Source organism: Schistocerca piceifrons, chromosome 11 (genome assembly GCF_021461385.2).
Source record: "Schistocerca piceifrons isolate TAMUIC-IGC-003096 chromosome 11, iqSchPice1.1, whole genome shotgun sequence".
In the NCBI taxonomy this organism is placed as follows: Eukaryota; Metazoa; Arthropoda; class Insecta; order Orthoptera; family Acrididae; genus Schistocerca; species Schistocerca piceifrons.
In genome coordinates this window covers 79009169-79036640 of record NC_060148.1, presented here as the reverse complement: position 1 = coordinate 79036640, position 27472 = coordinate 79009169, and the positions used below count along the sequence as shown (strand labels likewise).

At 41.3% G+C, this 27472-nt stretch overlaps 1 protein-coding gene across 2 annotated transcripts in view; it reads left to right on the top strand.

The window, feature by feature from the left end:
- Positions 1-27472, top strand: part of LOC124720505 (solute carrier family 35 member E2A-like) — a 142197-nt gene that overhangs the window by 17058 nt on the left and 97667 nt on the right. For both annotated transcript variants that reach the window (XM_047245863.1, XM_047245861.1), the window contains exons 2-3: positions 11826-11961; positions 19872-19987. In XM_047245863.1, the coding sequence (XP_047101819.1) occupies positions 11826-11961; positions 19872-19987 (252 nt within the window). The remainder of the gene's footprint in view (positions 1-11825; positions 11962-19871; positions 19988-27472) is intronic.

Sequence of the window (27472 nt, the reverse complement as noted above, 5' to 3'; positions counted from 1 at the left end):
CGGCAAACCTCGAAGTTTTTATTTCTTTTCCCTGAACTTTAATTGCTTTTACAAATTTTTCTTTAATTTCCTTTACTGCTTGCTCAATGTACAGATTGAATAATATTGGATATAGGCCACGGACCTGCCCTGTCTCATTCTCTTCTTAATCACTGCTTCCCTTTCGTATGCTTCGACTCTTATAAGTGCCTTCTGGTATCTGTACGAGTTGTATAAAACCTTTCACCCCCTGTCTTTTGTACCTGCTGCCATTAACATTTCAGTAATGTAGTTGAGTCACCATTGTAAAAGGATTTTTCTCCCAGACCTACAAATGCCATAAATATAGGTTTGTCTTTCTCTAAAAATTTCTGAGTTAATTTGTTGTAATTTTTGCCTCATATGTTTTTATATTTATGTAGAACTCAAACTGATCTCCTGCAAGGTTGGCCTCTACTAATTTTTTCATTACTCTGCAAATAATTCATAACAGAACCTTGCAACCATGATTTGTTAAACTGATAATTCAGCTATATTTGCAACTATTAGCATTTGGTTCTGTAGTTATTACCTTCTTCTTGAGGTCTGATAGTACTTCCCTGTTTCATATATCTTGCACTGCAGGTGGAATAGTTTTGTCATGACTGACTGTTTCTTAGATTTCAGTAATTCTGAAGAAATGTTTCCTCTCCAGGGGACTGTTTTCAGTACAGGTCTTTCAATTCTCTTTCAGATTCCTTTCACAGTATCACATCTTCCATCTCATCTTCATCTACTTCTTCTTCCCTTTCTACACTACTGGCCATTAAAATTGCTACACCATGAAGATGACGTGCTACAGATGCGAAATTTTACTGACAGGGAGAAGATGCTATGATATGCAAATGATTAGCTTTTCAGAGCATTCACACCAGGTTGGTGCCGGTGGCAACACCTACAACGTGCTGACACGAGGAAAGTTTCCAACCGATTTCTTATACACAAACAGCAGTTGACCAGCATTGCCTGGTGAAACGTTGTTGTGATGCCTCGTGTAAGGAGGAGAAATGTGTACCATCACGTTTCCGACTTTGATAAAGGTCAGATTGTAGCCGATTGCAGTTTATCATATCAAGACATTGCTACTTCTGTTGGTCGAGATCCAGTGACTGTTAGCAGAATATGGAATTGGTGGGTTCAGGAGGGTAATACGGAAATACGTGCTGGACCCCAATGGCCTCGTATCACTAGCAGTCGAGATGACAGGCATCGTATCCGCACGGCTGTAACGGATCGTGCAGCCACATCTCTATCCCTGAGTCATCAGATGGGGACGTTTGCAAGACAACAACCATCTGCATGAACAGTTCAACAACGTTTGCAGGAGCACGGACTATCAACTCGGAGACCATGGCTGCGTTTACCCTTGACGCTGCATCACAGACAGGAGCGCCTGCGATGGTGTACTCGACGACGAACCTGGGTGCACGAATAGCAAAACATCATTTTTTCGGATGAATCCAGGTTCTGTGTACAGTATCATGTGGTTGCATCCGTGTTTGGTGACATCGCGGTGAACGCACATTGGAAACGTGTATTCGTCATCGCCATACTGACGTATCTCCCGGCATGATGGTATGTGGTGCCATTGGTTACACGTCTCGGTCACCTCTTGTTCGCATTGATGGCACTTTGAACAGTGGACGTTACATTTCAGATGTGTTACGACCCGTGGCTCTAGCCTTCATTCGGTCCCTACGAAACCCTACATTTCAGCAGGATAATGCACGACCACATGTTGCAGGACCTTTACAGGCCTTTCTGGATACAGAAAATGTTCAACTACTGCCCTGGCCAGCACATTCTCCAGATCTCTCACCAACTGAAAACGTCTGGTCATTGGTGGCTGAGAAACTGGCTCATCACAATACGCCAGTCACTATTCTTGATGAACTGTGGTGTCGTGTTGAAGCTGCATGGGCAGCTGTACCTGTACACGCCATTCAAGCTCTGTTTGACTTAATGCCCAAGCGTATCAAGGACGTTATTACGGCCAGAGGTGGTTGTTCTGGGTACTGATTTCTGAGGACCTATGCACCCAAATTGCGTGAAAATGTAATCACGTGTCAGTTCTAGTATAATATGTTTGTCCAATGAATACCCGTTTATCATCTGCATTTCTTCTTGGTGTAGCAATTTTAATGGCCAGTAGTGTATAATATTTTCTTAAAGTTCATTTCATTTCCCTTGTATTACCGCTCTATACAGGGGGTCCCAGGAGGACTGACCAATATTTAGGGGTACGACAGTAACTACCATTTGAAGCAAAAGAAATCTAGAAAACATAGGCTCTTTTATGCATGCCTGAAGAGCTATGAGCCTTTGCTCAATAGAGGTGTGTTTCACAGTAGCAAAGATGAACAAGTGTTCATAGCTCTTAAGCTAAGCACTTTAGTCCTTGTTTACTGGGCATTTTTCTGGTTTTGTTCCTTGCTACCTCTGCTCAAAACATGAAAAGTGAAGAGCATGCAGTTGAAGGGATTTGAAGATGAGTACTCATAGCTTTGATGATATGCAGACATTTTTGCTAAGAATGATTGTTTCTGTTGTGTCCTTGAATACTGACAATTTTTGGTGGGACACTGTGGGTTATTCCTTCCACCTTTCAGCTTTCCCTTCTTTGTTTAGTACTGGCTTGCCTTCTGTGCTGTTGATATTCATACAATTTCTTCTCATTTCTCCATAAGGCTCCTAAAGTCCGCATCTGTCTTTCTCCTGGTGATGCATGCCTCTATGGGTTTGCATTTCTTGTCCGGTCATTCTTGCTTTGCCACTCTCCTTTTCCTGTATTTTATCATTTGATAAAAATGTCATTTTGATATCTTGAACCATTCAGCAAATAAAAGGGGTGGTAACTCTTCCTCGACTCACCCTGTGTTGCCTTTTGTCTTTTTTCGTGTGGGTGATGATAGTGGCAGAGTATTCTCAGAATGCTCTGCAACAAAGTCAATGGAAGCGTGACACATGTAGCATGTATCTTATCAGTGCTTGTCAGAATGGCCTTGCGAGTCTGTTACCAGATAAGAGGTTTCACTGGGTCAGCTGAAATGCATCAACACGTGCAGTGACAGCCGCCACTGCTCAGATAAGGGCAGGAAGGTGGGGCTTGGAGCTGTCAGGTTCAGCACACAGACTGTGGAATGTGAGGAGCATGACCATTTGAGTACTGAAATGATGAGAGAATTAGATTAGTAAATGACAGCTTAGCAGTTGATGAGTTTTGCTATTTTATCAGCTAGATAAATGACAATCAAAGTAGAGGGGATATAAAATGCAATTACCAACAGCGAGAATATCACTTCTGAAAAATGGAAGTTTACTAACATTTTATGAGGCATATTAATGGTTAACCTTGACCAGACGTAAGCAAACATCGCAATACCCACATCCTGCGACACCTTACTTTAGTGGAAACTAACCCTTATGCAGAGATGGCAGTAGACCTTTTGTGTTGGTCATCATGCTGGTGTGGGCGTGGAGGGGCTCCACCTCTTAAAAAAAACATTTAATATAAATGAAAATGTTATAAAGTCTCTTCTGAAGGTGTTTATTTTGAGTGTAGTCATGTATGGGAATGAAATATGGACAATAAGCAGTTCAAGCAAGAAGACAACAGAGGCTTTTGAAATTTGTTCTTACAGGAGAATGTTGGAGATTGTGTGGATGGATCAGATTAGTATTGAATCAAATTGGAGGAAAAGAAATTTATCACACAAATAGGCTCATAGAACACCTCCTCAGGTATCAAGGAATATTTGGTAATGGAAGGAAGTATAGGGCTAAATATTGTAGAGGGAGACCAAGATTTCGATATAGTAATTAAGTTCAAAGAGACGTTCATTGTAGCAGTTTTGCAGAGATGAAGAAGCTTGCACAGGGTAGACTAGCACTGAAAGTTGCATCGAACCCGTCATTGAAGTGAAGACAACAGTGACAATGTTTTTCTGATTGCTGAACTGATGTTGGCAAAAATGACCAAATCATCGGTAGAAACCAGTCTTCATTTCCTTCTTCTTCATTCAGTAGTTTACTCCTTTCTCAAATAAACATTTTTAAGATATAAAGGAAAATAAGCAGATAAGATCCATCTCCTTTCTTGCATGTAGTCTTCATTTGTAACGCCTCTTGTATCTTGCTTTTGTAGTGTTTTGTAAGTGTTGCACAGGTAAGGACCGCAATAAGCTTACTACCGTTATGACAGTTGTTCTCAGTTTTTGTTTTTCTGTTTAAGCCTGATATGTCTAGCATTCCATTGGTCTGACCATCTAGCAAGAGTTGTTCATTTTTGTCTTCACAAGTCTCAACTGCTTCAGCTGTTCTGAAGATGACCCAGTTTTGGGTGTCTTTTGGCTGTAAGAGGTCTGTTCAAAAAATTCCAGAGCTTTGTCCATAACATTTTTCTATGCTTACCTTTTACTTATTGTGCATGGTTTCCTTCAAAATACTCTCTTCCACGATTGATACACCGCTCCCGAGGCTATTTCCACTTCCAGAAGCAGTTTTGATATGCCTCTTGCTGGATCAAGTGAACCGTCGTCTGCAAATTTTCTTTTATCTCATCTATCGTTGCAAATCTTTGTCCTTTCAATGGGATTTTCAGCTTTGGAAATAAAAGAAAAGTCCACAGGAGCCAGGTCTGTAGAGTATGGAGGACGAGGCAGCAAAGTAATTTTTTTTAATTTTATTTTTTTATTTTATTTATTTATTTATTTATTTATTTTATTTCAGGCCATTTCCATCTCACATTGTCTTAGTCATTGCAACACCTCGCGATTATACCATCAATTAACAGTTTGTCCCTGTGGCACGAATTCATGATGAAATAATTCTTCAAAGTCAAAGACAACTTTGACATTTGACCTGACCTGACCTGACCTGACCTTACCTGACCTGACCTGACAAGCTTTGTTTGGTCTTGGAGAACCTTCCCTGAGCATTGTCTCATCAGCAGTTATGATTTTCTTAAGGAACGACTTGTTCTCATTTGTCAAACAATGGAAAATCCAGGGAATGTAACAATACGAGAGAAGGAAAGTTGCTACTCTTCATATAGCGGAGATGCTGAGCAGCGATAGACACAATAAAAAGATTCACACAATCATAGCTTTCGGCCATTAAGGCCTTTGTCCGCAGTAGACACACATACACAAGCACACACACGCTCACGCAAGTGCAACTAGCACACACATCTGCAGTCTCAGAGAGCTTAAACTACACTGCGATCAGCAGCACCAGTGCATGATGGGAATGGTGACTGGGTGGGGGTAAGGAGGAGGCTGGGGCAGGGGGGGGGGGGAGGTATGGTGGGAGTGGTGGACAGTGAAGTGTTGCAGTTTAGATGGAGGGTAGGAGAGAAGGTGCGGAGGAGGGAGGGGGTAAGTAGCGGAAAGGAGAGAAATAAAAAATAAAATAAATTAAAATACTGGGTGTGGCGGTGAAATGACGGCTGTGTAGTTCTGGAATGGGAACAGGGAGGGGTCTGGATGGGTGAGAACAGTGACTAACGAAGGTTGAGGCCAGGGGGGTTATGGGAACGTAGGATGTATTGCAGGGAAAGTTCCCACCTGTGCAATTCAGAAAAGCTGGTGTTGGTGAGAAGGACCCATATGGCACAGGCTGTGAAGCAGTCATTGAGATGAGGGATATCATGTTTGGCTGCGTGTTCAGCTACAGGGTGGTCCACATGCGTGTGCAGGGATACCAACCATATTTTTCTCAAACACACTGTTGGTGTGAAATTACGAATGTTCCAGAATTTTTTAATAGACCTTGTATACCAAACTCTTCTTTATTTTTCTTTTTTTTTCCTACTGTTAATGTGGCATAATATTGTTGTTTTTGGTTTCATTAGTTAATTACTTGTTCTGTAGATCATATTCATAATAAACATTATGATGTGGAATGCCAACTGAACAAACATGAAAAACTACAAAAGTGCAATATGTCCCAAAAAGCCATGAACAGAAATGAAATTTTTCAGGTAGCCATACCTCAGGTTCTATAGATCACAAAGATAAGGGAGCAAGTGTTTCGGATTGCCCTTGGCATAGTGACCATTTGTATACCTATCAAAAGAACAGGCATACTGCAGCTATGCTACAGTACAGGATTTAAATTCAAGCATTACACACTTCCTCCTGCTCAGGCAAATTGAGCAAATTAGGTTTTTCTTTTGCAGTTGATGTGATCACGGGTGGATCTCATAAAAGCACCATTTGTCAGTTTGAGAAAACCTCCAAAAACCATGATTTTTTGGTGCTAAAAGTACCAACTGTGGTGATACCCACTGCTATAATTTCTATTCATAGCAAAATGTCAAAATTTTGTTATATATTCTGAAGATGTCGTTTGCAGGGAACCTTGAAACTTTTTTGAATATCATTATCTGTTACTGAAATCCAGAGGTTCAAAGTTACTGTACTTACTAGTGTAAAATTTGCATGTAATATCTTGTCTGAGATGTAAGTGTAGTTTTAACTGACATATTGAACACATGTCAAGGGTTCAATGATCATCACGAAGGTTCTAAAGTCACCAAACTGTTTTTAGTCACCCTTTTTTATCAATAAAACTTTATGAAGGACTGTCTCTGTATAATAGCTATTCCATGCCTATACAGATATACCCTGTGTGGCACTGCAGTGCTAAAAAGGGTCTTAAGATGGATGAAAAGAATGGAAAATGGCTGCCAAAAATTATGTAAAACTGTAAAGACTAAAAATTCAGTAGTATATTTCTAATGTCATTTTACTCCTTAATATACAAGTCATAAGCTGGGCATTTTTGATGGATGTGATTGATGTGCAAAGTACGCAGAAAAAAAAGTAAAGCAAATGATTTTATGTTAATCTTGTGTTAGGTGAGTGAGCGGTGTGCTGACCACACGCCCCTCCCATCTGCATCCTCGACTGAGGATGACACGGCAGTTGGATGGTCTCCAGTGGGCCACTTGTGGCCTGAAGACGGAGTACTTGTGTTAGGTGTACCTATTGCCGTCGTAACTCTGTACCACCCAGGACTGGAGCAACTGAATTACATTCTCCTTTAGGGTTTTGATTACCTCTCGTCGTGCCCTGAAATGAGAAATGTCCCATCCACTGTCCTTCACATCACTCCCTCAATGGTATTCCGCTGTCCACCGAACCTTCACAATATACTCGTCCATCCTCACACAACCCCTGCTCCCAATCTCTTACCTCACAGCTCATACCACTGTAATAGACCTATATGAAGACTTGTCCCATACATCCACCCACCACTGCCTACTCCAGTCCGGTCACTATCACCACCTCTCCCATCAAAGGCAGTCTTGTGGTCTACAAGCTAAGCTGCAACCACTGTGCTGCATTGTATGTAGGCACGACAACCGACAAGCTGTCTGTCCGCACGAATGGCCACCGACAAACTGTGGCCAGCAAACAAGTGGACCACCCTGTTGCTGAACATGCTGCCAAACATGATATCCTTCATTTCAATGACTGCACAGTCTGTGCCATGTGGATCCTTCCCACCAACACCAGCGTTTCTGAATTGTGCGGGTGGGAACTTTCCCTGCAATAGATCCTACGTTTCTGTAACCCTCCAGGCCTCAACCTTCGTTAGTTGCTGTCCTCACCCATCCAACCCCTTCCCTGCTCCCATTCCAGCACTACACGGCTGTCATTCCACCACATAAACTGTCCAAACTCTATTGACTGAGAGAATATGCTTTATTTATGCTACACACACTGTTGTATCAGGGAAAAGAAGGGAACCAATGCACAAACATTCCTTTCAGAGCACAAAAAAGGTGAATATGTTCCTCTTTAGAAGACTGACAGAAAAGTGAGGAACCAGCTGCCTTGGTCCTCATTCTACCTTACTCAGCAAAAATTTGGCATGCAAATATATTTTCACTTTGTGGTGCTGAAAGAGAATGTTTAGAGAGGCGGTGATGGTGAAAGAGAGGGGAGAGAAAAAGAGAGGAGGCAGTGATTGTGGGAGAGAGAAAGTGGCAGTTAAAGAGAAATGGAGATGGATGAAGACAATAGCTGTGGGATCCTAAGAGAGAGGACATATTCATGGTGAGTGAGAGGCAGTGGCAGTAAAAGAGAGAGAGCGAGAGAGAGAGAGAGAGAGAGAGAGAGAGAGAGAGATGACCGGAGATGGAAGTAGTGGGAGCAAAAGAGAGGGGGGACAGTGGAAATGGGGAAAATGGAGATGAATGGAGACCATACATAGGCTCGGAGTGTCTGGACCCGCCCAGACTGGCAAACTTTCACACATAGGTGTAGGCAAGGGTGCAGTTTGGACTGAAATTTAAACACTTGTGGATATGAAAAAAAGAAGTTGGAGTCCCAGAATTTTTGAGGTGGCGACTTGTAATGGATACAGAACCAGTGGTATAGAAGGACAAAAGAGATCACATGTGAGGGGAGAGTGGCAATGGGATATACTGTAAACCAATGGGAGGAGGAGGAGATAGTGGGAGAGAGACACATATAGGTGGTGGCAGTGAGAGGGAGATGTTGAGTATGGAGGTTTAACTACAAAGGATTTAGAATGTTCTCTGTTAAAATCATGTGAATATGTTCAAATGCCAAAACGAGAATAGAGGCAGCTGGTCTCCCACTTTCTGTCAGAGTTTTTTTAAAGAGATTTGCGAGCCAGATTGTTCTGCCTCTTCTTACAGTACATTAACTTGTTCTGCTGCTGTTTCATAAACTTCTGTAACTATGGCTATGTTGTCTGCACAATCTGAACAGTCAATTTCCACTCCTTTCTTCTTAGTCCCATTCCTAAAAGGCTTAAATAGGTTCCAAAGTTTCAATTCCTTGTGCCTTTCGTGTGTTATTCTTCAGTTGATTGAAAGTGACGAGATTTGATTTTGGACTTCGTGTTAGTCAGGATTGCCCTTATAACACCAAATTTCTCATCAGCTTGCATTTCTAGCACCATCTTATGCAGCATGTCATGGTTGACAGAGCATTATATCTTTTTTCAACCTGCCTTTTTCATTTTTATTGCCATTATCTTTTGACATGTACGGTATCTTTGAGGATATCCTCACTGTGGGTCTACAGAATGGAAAATGTAATGGTCTGTTATCAAATAGGGTATTTGTCTGTTTTCTGCAAAGTGTCTTAAATGATTAATTATATCATTGTATGCTCCTAACATGCTTTTTTTCCTCTTGAATTTCAGCAGTCTTTTATAAAAACAGAAATGAAATTCAAATAATTTGAAAGCACGCTAAAATGCTCCACTCAAGTCATGATGCCTGTGACATCACTGGCTAGCTTGCTGCTCCTACTGTTGTAATGCCAGTTCAGTGAAGTTTTGTTTTCGAATTTAAGTTTCAGAAAGTGGGTTACAAATGGTGTGTAGTACCACACTGTACAAATACATCTATAAGAATTCTTGAAAAGTGTATTTTAAGTGCTCATTTGTGTCACTTGCATGTTGTACACGCTTTATATCTCTCCATATAACCTCATCGGCCTACACCTCACTGTACTGTGGGCATGTGGTGATGTCTTCGCTACTAGCAATGCTTTCCAAAAAAGTGAATTGTTTGTTCGGAAAGTAAATGCTTTGTCTTCTGTTGCCCATTTCTCAGACGAAGACTAATGTGAAGCTATATGTAATACGTCCCTCAATACTGACTACTGCTACAGTCAGTTCTTGCTAACTCTATTTTTGTATTTGGTGTAAAACTTTTGAAAATATGAGAGTGGTTTGGAAAGTTCTCAGAAGCCAGCACTAGCGCAACAAGTTGTTCATGTGACATTCATTGGACTGTTGCTTGTAAACACATGCCTTGTGCTCTTGGAAGATAGCTGTGGCGATGACATGGCTCTCTTGTTATTCCCGCTTAGCGATTTGTGAAGATGGAAAAAATCAAGACTCGAGCAGTGATTAAGTACTTCGTAAAGAGAGGTATGGAAGAAAAGGACATTCATGCCGATCCCCAGAATATACTAGGGGACTCTGCTCCTTCATATTCAACTGTTGCCAAGTGGACAAATGAATTTAAATTTGGTCGGGAAAGGTTAGATGATGATCCGCACAGTGGTCAGCCAAGATGTGACACTACTCCAGAAATCACTGCAACAGTGCACAAAATGGTCGTGGAGGATTGGTGATTGAAAGTGCGTGAAATTGCTCACACTTGCCAGATGTCATCCGAAAGGGTATATCACATTTTAACTGAGGATTATAAATGAAAAAATTATCTGCAAGATGGGTGCCACGACTCTTCATGCTGGATCAAAAACAAATGAGAATGGGCATACGTTTGGTCCATTTTAGGAGAAACTAACAAGATTTTTTGCACCGGTTTGTGACCACAGATGGAATTGGGGTGGACTACTATACCCCAGAGACAAAACAACAGTCAAAGCAGTGGAAACATGCTGATTCTCCACAACCAAAGAAAGCAAAGACAATTCCTTTGGCAGGAGAGATCATGGCATCAGTGTACTGGGATGCGAAGGGGATTCTGTGTGTAGATTATCTCCCGAGTGGGCAAACAATTACTGGAGAATACTATGCTAACCTTCTGGACAAATTGCAAGATAAGATAAGCGAAAAAAGGCCAGGTTTAGCAAGGAAGAAAGTCATCTTCCATCAAGACAATGCGCACCTGCACACATGCCATTGCCATGGCAGAATTACATGAGTAAGGTATGAATTGTTGCCACACCTGCCTTATTAACCTGATATGGGTCTGTCAGACTACCATCTCTTCCAAAAACTGAAAATTTTTTTTGGTGGGTCAAGATTCTCTTCAAAAGAAGAATTGATAGCCACAGGTGACAACTATTATGCAGGCCTGGAGGAAACTGATTTTCGAGATGGGATCAAGGCACTGGAACATTGTTGGACCAAGTGCATTAATCTACAAGGAGACTACATTTAAAAATAAAAACTGTTTCAGTGATGTAAGTACTTTTTTCTTATTACTTTTCAAATCACCCTCGTATATGACATATCCAGGATTTGAATGTGTGACATCTTTATCTGCAGTCAGATACGCTATCTGTTGCACCACCAATCGGCTACTGGATGGAGTATCCCTGCTGAGTGTCTTCTACAGAGGAAATCAGCACTAAGTTTTTCCAAGAAAAGTTTTATTGTGCCTTGGGTCATAGCACATGGTCGATAATCAACAATCTAGTTATACTATATGGACCCATTTGCAAACATTCTACAATTTCTTAGTTTTGAGTGAATTTAACGATGTTGCTGGGAGCACGAATAAGAATGTCTTCCATTGCACACATTGATGCTCTAGATGGGGATCATAGACGCACCAACATTCACAAGGCTTGCTCTATCAGCATTCGCAAAATTTATTGTTACTTAAAAGTTGTAATTGCATTTTCCAATATGAAATAGGTAAACTGTTTGCGGAAAAAGTACATAACTTTGTTTAATGCTCCTATAACACACATATAGCTTCGTCTTATTCCTAGTCTGTAATGTCATCAGAGCATCAGCCACCAACAGAAAATTTTCAATCATGTGACCAGATTTTGATATTTAATGATTTTAAGGTTTAATTACATAAAAATGAGAGACTTTTGTGAGAATATTGACCATAAATGGTATTTAAATGTTATAATCAATCAGACTAACAACAATCTGAACCGTATTTTTAACATAGGAAAATAACCTGTTGTGGCTGCATACTGTGATACTGGAAGTAATAAGTATTGTCTGTGACATTCCTCTAACTCGTGCCTCTTGTGGTGCCATTTAATTATTGCCGATACATTAATGTGGCACAGTGTGGCATGATGTCCGTGTGTCGTTACATGTTGCAGGCACATTCCAGATGCTGATGACGGCAACGTGCGGCTTCGTCCAGATGTACTTCCCCTGCGGCATGTACAAGCCCGCGCCGCGAATGGCGAGGCCGCCCGGCTTCTACTGTCACATGCTGCTCGTCGGTTGCACCAGGTTAGGCCGTACTCTGCCTCACATTTCACTCTAATGTACACAGTTGTTTTATCAGATATGAGCAACAGCTCTATAAGATTGTTCACTGGCAATACTGTTGTCTATAGGAAAGTATTGTTGCTGAACTGTTGAAAGGCACACGTAAAGACTTGGACTAAATTTCTAATTATCTGTAACGAATGGCAGCTGTGTCTAAATTCTTATAAGTGTAAGGTAATGCAGAAACAATTATTTATTTATGTTTACTGGATGTGTAGTCAACATGCATTTTACGGATCAAGTCAAATTTGTATCACAAGCGTTGAAAAGTGTGCATATAACTGATAACTAGAATTTAGCCAATTATGTTTTTATACATAAATTTCTAGCCCCATACCATTTCTACTACTATTGTACTTACATCACCTATGCTATACACTGAAGTGATGGATGTTGTGGAATAGTGATATGCACATATATGGATGGTGGTAGTATCGCACACATGAGATACAAAGGGGTAGTACATTGGTGGAGCTGTCATTTGTGATGTGTAGTACTTACTGGCAGTAAGGAAAATGTGGAAGGGGGGACCCACCAATATAACTTTATTTTCACACAACCTGTTTATTTAACAATATATAACAATATGTATATACTGTCGTGATTCTTCAGTTTCTACCAGCGTATTTCTTGCTCGAACAGTCCATGGGTGTACTGCTGGTCCATAGTGTAAAATGGCCACAATATTTCAGCGATTAGACATGTCGCCGTCATCAGGTGCAATGACGAACTGAGCTCCTGAGGGCGGGTGGCCATCTTAAATCCTGAAGCAGGAGGAAGGTTACCATTCCTGGATGTCATGGTCAAAAGAAGACCGGATGGCACCAAGGGCCATGGGGTATACAGGATGAAAATGCACATCGACCTGTATTTGCATGCGGATAGCTGCCACCATCCTTCACAGAGGAATGGGATGCTAAAACACTGGTGCACAGGGCGTGCACCATCTCTGATGCAGAGAATCTGTCCCACGAGTTGGAACACTTCAAAACGGTATTCCGGAAAAACAGCTACTCGGAATAGCAGATCAGATGTGCTCTCCGCCCCACCTCTACAGTACAGTATGTGGAGATGGAAGAAGTCACGAAGGAAGAGATGGCCACTGCCTATATACCATATACTGGTGCACTATTGGGGAAAATAGGACGAATATTGAGGAAACACCGAGTAGGAACTGTCTTTTGTCCACCCAATAAAACACGAGCATTATTGGGAAGTGTCAAAGACGATCTCGGTTTGCAGAAGGCCGGCATGTACCAGATTCCGTGTCAGTGTGGTAGACTTATATTGGACAGACAGTGTGCACCATCGAAGGTCGTTGCCGAGAACATCAGAGGCACACTCGGCTTAGGCACCCCAACAGGTCGTTGGTCACAGAGCACTGTTTGTCTGAAAATCACGAAATGGACTACCAACATACCAGGGTCTTGGCACAAACATACAAATCCTGTTACAGCATTGTTAGAGAGGTTATCGAAATTCGTACCAGGGACGTACTCATCAACCGAGATTGCAGCTATAGCCTCAGTAAGGCATGGGAACCAGCATTGAGTCTAATTAGAAAGACACTCAGCAAAGAAAACAAACGGGCAACCAGGGCGGATGAGGCAATTACACCGACACCACCACAGATGCCGATGCCAGCATCTCAGTGACCGCCGATGCGTGACTGCGGGCACGGACCACGGAGAAACGCCTTACAGGGGGAGAGGATTTAAGATGGCCGCCTGCACTCAGGCGCTCAGTTTGTCAGCGCACCTGACAATGGCGACATGTCTGATCGCCGAAATATTGTGACCGTTGGACACTATGGACCGGCAGTACACCCTTGGACTGTTCGAGCTATATATACTGTGTTTTACAGATAATCAAAGCATTTAACCGGCATAATATGCACTATTGGGCAACTGAAAATCCACTATGGCTCCGACAAGTGGAACATAAGCGACCTTGGTGGGTTAATGTGTGGTGTGGCATTATGGGAGGAAGGATAATTGGCCCCCATTTTATTGATGGCAATCTAAATGGTGCAATGTATGCTGATTTCCTACGTAATGTTCTACCGATGTTACTACAAGATGTTTCACTGCATGACAGAATGGCGATGTACTTCCAACATGATGGATGTCCGGCACATAGCTCGCGTGCAGTTGAAGCGGTATTGAATAGCATATTTCATGACAGGTGGATTGGTCGTCGAAGCACCATACCGTGGCCCGCACGTTCACCGGATCTGACGTCCCCGGATTTCTTTCTGTGTGGAAAGTTGAAGGATATTTGCTATCGTGATCCACCGACAACACCTGACAACATGCATCAGTGCATTGTCAATGCATGTGCAAACATTATGGAAGGCGATCTACTTGCTGTTGAGAGGAATGTCGTTACACGTATTGCCAAATGCATTGAGGTTGACGGACATGATTTTGAGCATTTATTGCATTAATGTGGTATTTACAGGTAATCACGCTGTAACAGCATGCATTCTCAGAAATGATAAGTTCACAAAGGTACATGTATCACACTGGAACAACTGAAATAAAATGTTCAAACATACCTACGTTCTGTATTTTAACTTAAAAAACCTACCTGTTACCAACTGTTCGTCTAAAATTGTGAGCCATATGTTTGTGACTATTGCAGCGCCATCTATCACAAAGTGATAAAAGTGGTCCCATTAAACATTCATATTTCTTTACGTACTACACAAATATGTAATAAAAAATGGGGGTTCATATTTAAAAAAACACAGTTGATATCCGTTTGACGTGTGGCGGCGCCATCTAGTGGGCCAACCACAGCACCATCTGGTTTCCCCCTTCAAGCTAGACAAGTTTCGTTCTTTGTAGTTTTTTCGTTTGACGCTTATTTCGTGAGATATTTGGCCCGGTCACGATCAATGGACCACCCTGTATAATCTGTCTGAAACCTTCTGGTGTCTCCAGGTCTCATTCTCTTATACAACCTTCTTTTGTGATTCTTGAACTAAATATTAGTGATGATTAAATTATGCTGTGCACAAAATTGTGCCAGGCAACTTCCATATTCATTTCTTCCCCCTAGTCTATATTCCCTAACTATTTTTCCTGCTCGTCCTTTTTCTACAAATTCCAGTCCCCTATCAAAATTAAATTTTTGTCTCCTTTAACTATCTGAATAATTTCTTTTATCTCGTCATACATTTCTTCAATCTCTTTATCATCTGTGGAGCTAGTTGGCATGTAAACCTGTGCTGCTGTGGTAGGCATGGGTTTTGTGTCTAATGTGGCTATAGTAATGCATTCACTATGTTGTTCATAGTAGCTTATGTACATTCCTACTCTTTTATTCGTTTTTAAACCTACTCCTGCATTACCTGTATTTGATTTTGTATTTATAGCCCTCTATTCACCTGACCAGAAGTCCTGTTCCTCCTGCCACCAAACTTCAGTAATTCCCACTATACAGGGTGTTACAAAAAGGTACGGCCAAACTTTCAGGAAACATTCCTCACACACAAATAAAGAAAAGATGTTATATGGACATGTGTCCGGAAACACGTAATTTCCATGTTAGAGCTCATTTTAGTTTCGTCAGTACGTACTGTACTTTCTCGATTCACCGCCAGTTGGTCCAATTGAAGGAAGGTAATGTTGACTTCGGTGCTTGTGTTGACATGCGACTCATTGCTCTACAGTACTAGCATCGAGCACATCAGTACGTAGCATCAACAGGTTAGTGTTCATCACTAACGTGGTTTTGCAGTCAGTGCAATGTTTACAAATGAGGAGTTGGCAGATGCCCATTTGATGTATCGATTAGCACGGGGCAATAGCCGTGGCGCGGTACGTTTGTATCGAGACAGATTTCCAGAACGAAGGTGTCCCGACAGGAAGAGGTTCGAAGCAATTGATCGGCGTCTTAGGGAGCATGGAACATTCCAGCCTATGACTCACGACTGGGGAAGACCTAGAACGACGAGGACACCTGCAATGGACGAGGCAATTCTTCGTGCAGTTGACGATAACCCTAATGTCAGCATCAGAGAAGTTGCTGCTGTACAAGGTAACGTTGACCACATCACTGTATGGAGAGTGCTACGGGAGAACCAGTTGTTTCTGTACCATGTACAGCATGTGCAGGTACTATCAGCAGCTGATTGGCCTCCACGGGTACACTTCTGTGAATGGTTCATCCGACAATGTGTCAATCCTCATATCAGTGCAAATGTTCTCTTTACGGATGAGGCTTCATTCCAACGTGATCAGTTTGTAAATTTTCACAATCAACACATGTGGGCTGATGAGAATCCGCATGAAATTGTGCAATCACCTCATCAACACAGATTTTCTGTGAACATTTGGGCAGGCATTGTTGGTGATGTCTTGATTCGGCCCCATGTTCTTCCACCTACACTCAATGGAGCACGTTATCATGATTTCATACAGGATACTCTACCTGTGCTGCTAGAACATGTGCCTTTACAAGTACGACACAACATGTGGTTCGTGCACGATGGAGCTCCTGCACATTTCAGTCGAAGTGTTCGTACGCTTCTCAACAACAGATTCGGTGACCGGTGGATTGGTAGAGGCGGACCAATTCCGTGGCCTCCACGCTCTCCTGACCTCAACCCTCTTGACTTTCATTTATGGGGGCATTTGAAAGCTCTTGTCTACGCAACCCCGGTACCAAATGTAGAGACTCTTCGTGCTCGTATTGTGGACGGCTGTGATACAATATGCCATTCTCCAGGGCTGCATCAGTGCATCAGGGATTCCGTGCGATGGAGGGTGGATGCACGTATCTTCGCTAACGGAGGACATTTCGAACATTTCCTGTAACAAAGTGTTTGAAGTCACGCTGGTATGTTCTGTTGCTGTGTTTTTCCATTCCATGCTTAATGTGATTTGAAGAGAAGTAATAAAATGAGCTCTAACATGGAAAGTAAGCGTTTCCGGACACATGTCCACATAACATATTTTCTTTCTTTGTGTGTGAGAAATGTTTCCTGAAAGTTTGGACATACCTTTTTGTAACACCCTGTATATAGCTTTAACCTGTGCATTTGCTTTTTAAATTTTGTAATCTACCTGCCTGATTAAGGGATTTGACATTCCACACTCCAATCTGTAGGACGGCAGTTTTGTTTTTCCTGATACTGACGTCCGCCTAAGCAGTCCCCGCCCAGAAATCCAAATGGGTGACTATTTTACCTCTGGAATATTTTACCCAAGAGGTCGTTATCATTTAACCATACAATAGAGCTGCATGCCCCAGGAAAAAATTACGGCTGTAGTTTCCCCATGCTTTCAGCCATTCGCAGTACCAGCATAGCAAGGCCGTTTTGGTTGATGTTAAAAGGCCAGATCACTCGATCATGCAGACTTGCCCCTGCAACTGTTGAAAAGACTGCTGCCCGTCTTCAGGAACCACATGTATGTCGGACCTCTCAACGGATACGCCTCCGTTGTGGTTGCACCTGTGGTACAGCTGTCTGTATCGTTGAGGCACACAAGCCACCCTACCACCAGCAAGGTCCATGGTTTGTGGGGGGGGGATTCTGAAGTTTATTGATCACAAAAAGTGGAATGAAATAATTTGAGCCATTGCTGGGGAGTTTGGCCTTTACAAAAATTGTCCACCAAAACCCTTCATGTCAATTTTTTTTTTTTTTTACAGTTGTGGCCCTACTAATAAAGATTTTCTTAGCAGCCAATAGTGATACAACGCACATCTGATAAATAATAAATTTATTTTGTGATCTAGATGAGAAGTATTTTGCAACATTGTTGTTGTCGTTTCCAGTTGTTTTCTGATTCAGTGCAGCTGTCCGTGCTATTTTATCCTATGCAAGCATCTTCATCCTTGCATGGCTCCTGAAGCCAACATCCGCTACAATCTGTTTACTGCATTCAAGCCTTGGTCTCCCTCTTCAATTTTTCTACTTATGCTTCTCTCCGCTTCCAAGTTAATGATTCCTGCACAGATTTAAAATGTGCCCTATCAACTGAGCCCTTCTTTTTCTTAAGTCGTGTCATGCTATTTTCTCTCTCTCTCTCTCTCTCTCTCTCTCTCTCTCTCTGTCTCTCTCTCTGTCTCTCTCTCTCTCTCTCTCCGTGATTATTCGGTACCTCTTCAGTAGTTATTCCAGTATACCCTTGCAATCTTCAGCCTTTTCTTTAGGATAACATCTCAGAACCCCCTTTCGTGAAGCGCTTATTATCCATGTTTCACTTCTGTATAGGGCCACTTTCAATACAAATATATTCAGATATATGTCATGACACTTAAATCTGTATTTGGTGTTAACAAATTTCCCTTTCTCTAAAATGCTTTACTTGGTGTTGCCAGTCTTGATTTTATATCTTTCTTACTTCATCTGTCACCAGCCATTTTGCAGGCCAAATAACGAAATCTGTATACTAATTTTAGTATCTCATTTTCTAGTTTAATTTCCTCAACATCATCTGATTTAATGAAACTACATTCTACTGTATGAGAGTTGTTCAATAAGTAATGCAACACATTTTTCTCTCGAACAGCTTTGGTAGAAAAAACGTGGAATTTCTTATGGGACATCATGGGAAATTCCCACTTCAGCCCATATAATTTCATGAGGTTCCAATACGTGGCGATGCTGTACGTAGCCTTCAAAAGGGCATCTGTAACAGAGCTGCATTCCAAGCAGAGAGCTATCATCGAGTGTCTTGTGGTGGTAAAGAAGAGCATAGCAGATATTCATAGGTGCTTGCAGCATATCTACAGAGACCTGACAATGAACAAAACCACAGTGAGTAATTGACAGTCGTCTGTCACCATCGCAACCACGTCGTGTAAACCTGTCAGATCTCTGCATGCTTGCCATCCATACACAGGTGTGCTCCTGCAATGTTGGTACATGCAAATACTCTCATTCGAGGTGACTGACAGATCACAATCAAATGCCTTGCTGTGCAAGAGACGTCTCTTGTCAGTATTGCTGAAAACACCAGTTAGAGTACTCAAAGGAGTATTCTTCTTTCACCCTACAGCCCGGATCACACACCTTCCATGTGGCTGGGCCACTGAAAGATTCACTCCACAGGAAGCAGTATATAGACGATGGGGAGGGTATTGATGCAGCAAGACTTCAGCTCTGACGTCAACCAATAGAACGGCACCGTGCAGGCATACATGTCCTCCCAGTATGCTGGCATAAGGCTGTCGCATTGAAAGGAGATTATGTTGGAAAATACGGTTTTGTAGCCAAAAGAATGGGGAATGATATGGTGTACTGAAATCCTGAATAAAAGCTACCATTTTTCAGAAAAATTGTTGCATTACATCTTGAATGCCCCTTGCACTACTTTTACTTTTGTTGATGTCCATCTTATAAGCTAATTTAAAACCTGTTCATGCACCCAGCTGCTCTTCTGAGTACTTTGCTGTATGTGACAGAAATACAATTTCTTCAGCATACCTCGAAGTTTTTATTCCTTCTCCTCAAACTTTTAAGTCCCTTTCCAAATTTCACATTGGTATCCTTCACGGCTTGCTCCATGTTTAGCTGCTCGATTATAACTGTCTGATGAAACTGTTCTATTATAAAAGTACCATAATTAAAGGAAACTCTCCAGATGACAATCACGCTCATCTGACGATCATGTGAAGGCTGCAATTTTGTCCCACTCTTTTTTGAACAACTGCTTCCTTTCTTCAATTCTCATAACTATAGTCTGGTTTCTGTACAAGCTGTACATAATCTTTCCCTCCCTATATTTTAATCCTACTTCCTTCAGAATTTCAAAAAGTGAAATCCATTACGGTTTAGCTTCTAAGAGAAGTAATATACATAATGATTGCAGACTTGTACAAGGAGTGCCTTTCCCTGACCAGTAATCTGTCCACAGGTTCACAACAGTAATCTTAGGCCTGGTGGCTCTGAACTACGTTGCGGTGAGCTTCACGGAGACCATCAAGAGCTCCGCACCACTCTTCACCGTCCTCATCTCCAGGTACCTGCTTGGTGAGTATGAAACATAGTGAGGTGAATACCACCACCTACTATAATTTCATTCCTAATGAAAGTAACATTTTGTTTCTATTCTACTCTCTTTTATGTACACAATACCCATGCCATGTAATCCAACTGCACTGTTAATGTTTGTCTGTTAAATGTCAATTTTATTGTTTATTTGCATGACAGTTCTATTTTTATACACTATGTGATCAAAAGTATCCAGACACCTGGCAGAAAATGACTTAAAAGTTCGTGGTGCCCTCCATTGGTAATCCTGGAATTCAGTATAGTGTTGGCCCACCCTTAGCCTTGATGACAGCTTCAACTCTTGCAGGCATACGTTCAATCAGGTGCTGGTAGGTTTCTTGGGGAATGGCAGCCCATTCTTCACGGAGTGCTGCACTGAGGAGAGGTATCGACGTCGGTCGGTGAGGCCTGGCACGAAGTTGGTGTTCCAAAACATCACAAAGGTGTTCTATAGGATTCAGTTCAGGACTTTGTGCAGGCCAGTCCATTACAGGGATGTTATCGTTGTGTAACCACTCTGCCACAGGCTGTGCATTATGAACAGGTGCTCGATCATGTTGAAAGGTGCAGTCGCCATTTCCGAATTGTTCTTCAACAGTGGGAAGCAAGAAGGTGCTTAAAACATCAAAGTTGCGCTGTGATAGTGCCATGGAAAACAACAAGGGGTCCAAGCCTCCTCCATGAAAAACACGACCACAACATAACACCACCGCTGCCGAATTTTACTGTTGGCACTACACAAGCTGGCAGATGACGTTCACCGAGCATTCGCCATACTCACACCCTGCCGCCGTCAGACCGCCACATTGTGTACCGTGATTCGCCACTCCACACAACATTTCACCACTGTCCACTCGTCCAATGTTCACACACCTTACACTAAGCGAGGTGTCATTTGGCATTTACCGGGGTGATGTGCGGCTTATGAGTAGCCGCTCGACCATTAAATCCAAGTTTTCTCACTTCCCACATAACTGTCATAGTACTTGGAGTAGATCCTGATGCGGTTTGGAATTCCTGTGTGATAGTCTGGATCGATGTCTGCCTATTACACTTTATGACCCTCTTCAATTGTCAGCACTCTCTGTCAGCCGACAGACGAGGTCAGCCTGTGCGCTTTTGTGCTGTACGTGTCCCTTCACGTTTCCACTTCACTATCACATTGGAAACAGTGGATCTAGGGATGTTTAGGAGTGAAGAAAACTAACATACAGTTGTATGACACAAGTGACACCCAATCACCTGACCACATTCGAAGTCCGTGAGTTCTGCGGAGCGCCCCATTCTGCTCTCTTACGATGTCTAATGACTATTGAGTTCGCTGATATGGAGTATATGGCAGTAGGTGGCAGCATAATGCACCTAATATGAAAAGCTTACATTTTTGGGGATGTCCAGATACTTTTGATCACATAGTGTATGATGTAATCAGACTGCAGAAGGGAATGTTAGTCGAAAAGTCTGTGACATGCCATATTTATTTTTGAGCATGGAATTACGTGTTTTTTTTTGTATTTATTTAGTGTCATGATCTGCTGTCTGCATTTGAAGTAATGTCCTCTGGAGCATAAAAATAATATGCTGTGCTTTAGCTGCAATACAGTGTCGAGCCCCAGTTGAGTGTGCTACTCCTTACTTTTGGTTATTTGTGCAAAAAATTATTAAATGAAAGAAGAGACGTACAATAATTTATTTTTAGTTGTAGATTACTGTTTCCATTTTGTTTGTTGACACTAACTGTTAATGATAAAAATAGTACCAATTGCCCAACAACTTTTCATGCTTGCAACTTGCTTCCATTCTCAATATCCTGTCCCAAATGATAGTTCAATCAATATTTTTCACGGAGTCCCATTTCATCTCACTGGTCCCTTCAGTGCTGCTATCCAACCCACACTCAGACACTGTCCTTGCATCCCTTATGCCGGCTGCATCACCCTGTGTCATATGCAGTGCTCATCTGCACAGCCCCTGAAGCTGTAAAACTAGCACTGATTGTCAGAGGAGCATAGTAGTCTTCAGGACAATTTCTTTTCATTGTGGCACTTTTATAATAGAACAGACGGTTATTATCAAACAATTTGAAAGAGAACTGAACCCAGGGATGAAAAATATTCATTAATATTTAAAGAATTTTAAAAGTCTGTACATTAAGAAAAATTTGAGATGACATTCGAGGTCTGCAAGGATTAAGTTGCCATACACTGTGTGTAAATATGAAATCTCCTAATTTTTATTCCTCTGGAGTATTGGTTCCCAATGGGGGCAGTATTTCCCACCAGTCGGTATTTGCAGAGATCTAAGGGGGCCGTTCACAAAGTTCATTGGTAAACGTAGAAATGATGGGGAATAAAACTGAGTGGCAGACTTCAGATTTGACTATTGCAGATGTGGAAACAAATGATGATTTCACTGTTAAATTGCAGGACTTTACAGACACTTGCAGTGGACTGTACAATTAGATTTCATGATATCCTTAACATGACCATTCCAGATTGGGTACTAGAATCTGTGTCAAGCCCACAAATGCCATAGTTATCACTAAGGGAAGGCTTGATAGAATAATCAATAAATGAAGTGCTGAAATTGAAATTAAAAAATGGATATCAAGAATTTGGGCTTCAAAGGCAAATTCCAGTATCACATCCACCTATATGGGCTGCAGCTATGAAGTTTTTTGTTGAATTCCCACCATCATATTAACCCATAAGAGAATTTAATATAACTTCCTGGCAGATCAAAACTGTGTGCGGGACCGAGACTCGAACTCCGGACCTTTGCCTTTCACGGGCAAGTGCTCTACCAACTGAGCTACCCAAGCACGACTCAAGCCCTGTCCTCACAGCTTTACTTCTGCCAGTACCTCGTCTCCTACCTTCCAAACTTTACAGAAGCTCTCCTGCGAACCTTGCACAACTAGCACTCCTGAAAGAGTGCTAGTTCTGCAAGGTTCGCAGGAGAGCTTCTGTAAAGTTTGGAAGGTAGGAGACGAGGTACTGGCAGAAGTAAAACTGTGAGGACAGGGCGTGAGTCGTGCTTGGGTAGCTCAGTTGGTAGAGCACTTGCTCGTGAAAGGCAAAGGTCCCGAGTTCTAGTCTCAGTCCGGCACACAGTTTTTATCTGCCAGGAAGTTTCATATCAGCGCACACTCCGCTGCAGAGTGAAAATCTCATTCTAGAATTTAATGTAGTTTACAATTTGCTGACACCGGAAAACTGTGGCAATAGTTGAACGTGGTGAATTAAATTGGTGATGATGAATATTGACACCATATATCGAAAAATTTGTGTCACTGGACCAGTCTCAGGCCTCTCAATAATCATATTATATTATTGTTTTTAATAATACATATTTGTTAATGATTTTTGTGTAATACACCAATAGTGTTCTCATCTTTTAATAAAATTATTTAAAAATTTGGACCTTTTTTCCAGTAGAAATAATATCCTGCCTTTCGGACGAACACCATGGAATCAATGTAGGAAACATGTGCTATGATATGGAAAAACTGGAAAACTATGAGAATCAGAATTTGTGCATTGCACCTCCCTCCCAGTCTTGTGGAAAGGGCATTGTAAACCGAGAAAGGTTGGGAACCTTGTAGCATTCCTTTTGGGTTGGGTGTGGAATTAATTAATGAAGATTTAAAGTGGTTTCCCTTAACCTCTTACTTTGTTCAACCTTTGCCTTGGATGCTGTGATAAGACGTTATCCTCCTTGCTTGCATCTTGGTCTGGAAGGAAGTACAACACTGGAACTTTTAGTTTTGTTGAATAAGTATGCAGACAACTATTGTATACATAATCCATATGTTGTCCACAAATTTATTTAAGTTGTTTATTTATTTATTGCAATATGTATTCCGTACATCCACTTCTGCATGTTAACATATGGATGTGGAACGAGTCAAAAACATTTAGTTCATTATTAAATTAGTTTCCATAAAGACAGTAAGCAAAGATTAATAATACAAGTTGGAAACAATCGGTAAGCTAAAATTACACTCACAAGCAGAGTTCCAGATACAACATTCTGATTTTGTCCAAACAATTTTTTATAGATCAGCAAATAATATGATTAACACAGCAAGATATGTTGAGGCAGGAATATACAATAGTATTTGGGAAATAAAATTAGCTACCTCTGATATAGAATTCTTCTAGTGAATAGAACCTTTTTTCAAGCAAGAACTCCTTCAGCTTATTTTTAAACAGTACTTTTTTATCTTGTAGACACTTTATATTACTTGGGAGTGCATTGAAGATTTTTATGCTTGTGTATTTCACACCTTTTTGCACCAGGGACAGATTTTTCAGGTCACAGTGTGTGTCACATTTCCTCCTTTTGTTATGGTGATGTTACGTTTCATTTGTTTCCTACTGAGAAGGATTATGAAGCATGAATGTCGTGATTGAAAAGATGTATTGTGAAGTAGTGGTTAGGATCCCTATTTGCTTGAAAAGATTGTGACATGAGATTCTTGGAGGCACTCCACACAAAATTCGGACAACCTTTTCCTGACTTGTAAAAACGATTTTTGATAGTGGTGAATTTCTGCAGAAGATTATTCCATAACACATAAGTGAATGAAAGTAGCCAAAGTAAGCAGATTTATATATGCCCAAGAATTTCAAACAATCTGCTCTCTCTCTCCCTCTCTCTCTCTCTCTCTCTGCTGGCTCTCATGTATAATGTTTATTTCATGTGGATTTTTATGACCAAAATGGAAATGAATATAATTAGTTTTGCTGAGGTTTATTGATAAAGAATTTACTGTGAACCGGTTCAGAACATCCTCAGGTGAATGGTTGGCATTTAATTCTAGATCAGAGGGTATCTTACTGTCTGTCACAATACTTGTGTCATCTTAAATTTTGTGTATTTATTATTAACATTATTATTCATGTTGGGCTCTACAGACGGTGCTTTCAAGCTTTGTTTTAGCTTTTTATTTGTGACCAATTTACTTTCATTCTCTCAAAATGGGAACTTTTCCTGGCATCTAACATCCCATTGTACCAGTTGTTAGGGTTTCTTCCCATTCCATTCACACCTGCATTATGGCAAAAGTGCCTGCTTAAATACCTCTGTGTATGCTGTTATTAGTGTAATCTTGTATTCACGGTTGTTGTGGGAGTGATACGTTGTGGTCTTTAGAACACTCTAAGACAAAAAATACGATGCATCATGAATGAATTAACCACATGCGATGGAAATTGGTAGACATGACGTCCATGTACAGACAAACAATTGATTACAGTTTCAGAAAAATTGGATGAGTTTATTCAAGATAAACAGCTTTGCATATTGAGCAAGTCAATAATGTGTTGGTCCTCCCCTGGCTCTCATGAAAGCAATTATATGGCTTGGCGTTGATCGATTGAGTTGTCGGATGTCCTCCTGAGGGATACAGGCCCGATTCTGTCCAATTGGTGCATTAGATCCTAGACATCCTGAGATGGTTGGAGGGCCCTACCCGTAATGCTCCAAATGTTCTGAAATTGAGAGAGAGCCAGCGACCTTGCTGGCTGAGGTTGGGCCTGACAAACAAGAAGACGAGCAATAGAAATTCTTGCCATGTGTGGGCAGGCATTATCTTGCTGAAAAGTAAACCCAAGACAGCTTGCAATGAAGGGCAACAAAATGGGGTGTAGAATAATGTCAACATACCATTGAGCCATGAGGGTGCTGCAAGTAACACCCGAAGTTGTCCTGCTGTATTAAGAAATGATACCCCAGATGATAATTCCCAGTTGTAGTTGTCAGCCATATGGTGGATGATGTCAGGTCAGTAGTTCACTACTGTCCGGGGCGTCTCCAGGTACATTTGCTGATCATTGGGGCTCAGCTTGGAGCGGGACTCATCAGTGAAGACAGTTCTATGCCAGCCAGTGAGACTCTAGGCCAAAGATATGTCTGGGGCCCCACTCTGTATCTTTCTTCCATTTTGCCAATCAGTTCAGTATGCGAGTGTGCCAAATGGTCTTATTTTCGAAGGAGAGCCCCCAACATTATTCTGTAAGCATTTCGGAAGCGATGCCAGATGGCCCTAGTGAACCGAAACACTGTTGTCAGTTCTCCTCGCACCTCCCAATCAAATGCAATCTGTCTCAGATCCGCACTGCTGTGGCACAAACCCGAAGTGGCTAGCAGCCGACACAAGCATGCTATTCTTCACAGTAGTGAAAGGTATGGTTAGAGTATGTAATACTGTTCAAATTTTGCTGACCACATGCTGCCATCAATGCATGACAACGATAGAATATTGGCAGTGTTCTGGGAACTGTCATAAATATCACATTGTGTCATTTTATTCTCACTCGGATCGATGTCTTGTTTTGGATTTTACGTTTTGGAATATTGTACAAATACATGCATAGAAACATCTGAAAAGTTCTTCATTTTTTTCTGTTTTCCACCATTCCTTAGTTACCTCAAAATTCATGAAAGTGCTTTCCATCCATGCAGCTAATTGAAGGCAGTTGTTTATTGCCGTACGCATTTCGCATCTTTTATTTGTGAAGAATCTTCATAAATAAAAGAAGTGAAACGCATATGGCAATAAACAAACTGCTTTCAATTAGTTGCATAGACAGAACACATATCCACCAACCCGAAAAATTGTTTAAGAGAGTGTCAAAGGATAAGAACGTGCATAGAATGTGGTTGTAACTTGCGCTTGGGGATCCAAATGATAAAGTAACCTACTTCCCTCTATGATACATCAACGATTTGGTTCATAAAAACAAAATAAAAAAAGAAAACAGCTTTTCGAGAGTGTTTGGTGAGTGCAGCTATAGAAGTTAATTGTAGTTTATAATGTGCATCTGATGAACCAGAATGTTTCATATATGGTGTATAGTCTAAAAATGTTGTGGTGGGAATCTTTCATCTCTGTCTACTATTGTTATGGATTCGATCACAGATAAATATTTGTGACAGGCTAAAGTGTAAAGATGATTGCTGCTAGTTTCATTTGCAGTAATTTAAGTTGTGCTCTTAGATTCCTGTCTGACCACACACTCTGAAATTGCTACGTATTCAGAAAAAAATTGTGAATTATTTGTGACAAGATAAAGTATAAATATCACTGTCAGTTGTTTCATGCAAAGCAATTTAATCTTTCATTTCTTAAGCATATGAAAGTCATGAAATCGAAGATACTCATTAGCGAGAAAGCACACTCTTACGTGTAAATAACAATGAATATATCAGAAAAATGCTTAACTTCGACGATTAACGAAGTCTCAGAATATGTTACAAACACAAAGAGGAAAAAAAGTTTGATAACCTTTGGTACGCGAACCTATGACCTTTGAAACAGCAGTTCATTGCCTTACCCACTGTGCTACTATGGCTCACTTGCAAGTAGCCATGTATTCCACATAATTCCAGTCAAGAGAGATGCAGGCTGACTTTGTTGCCGAATGGTGTGGGCATTAGCCGTAAGTGCATGAAATTTTG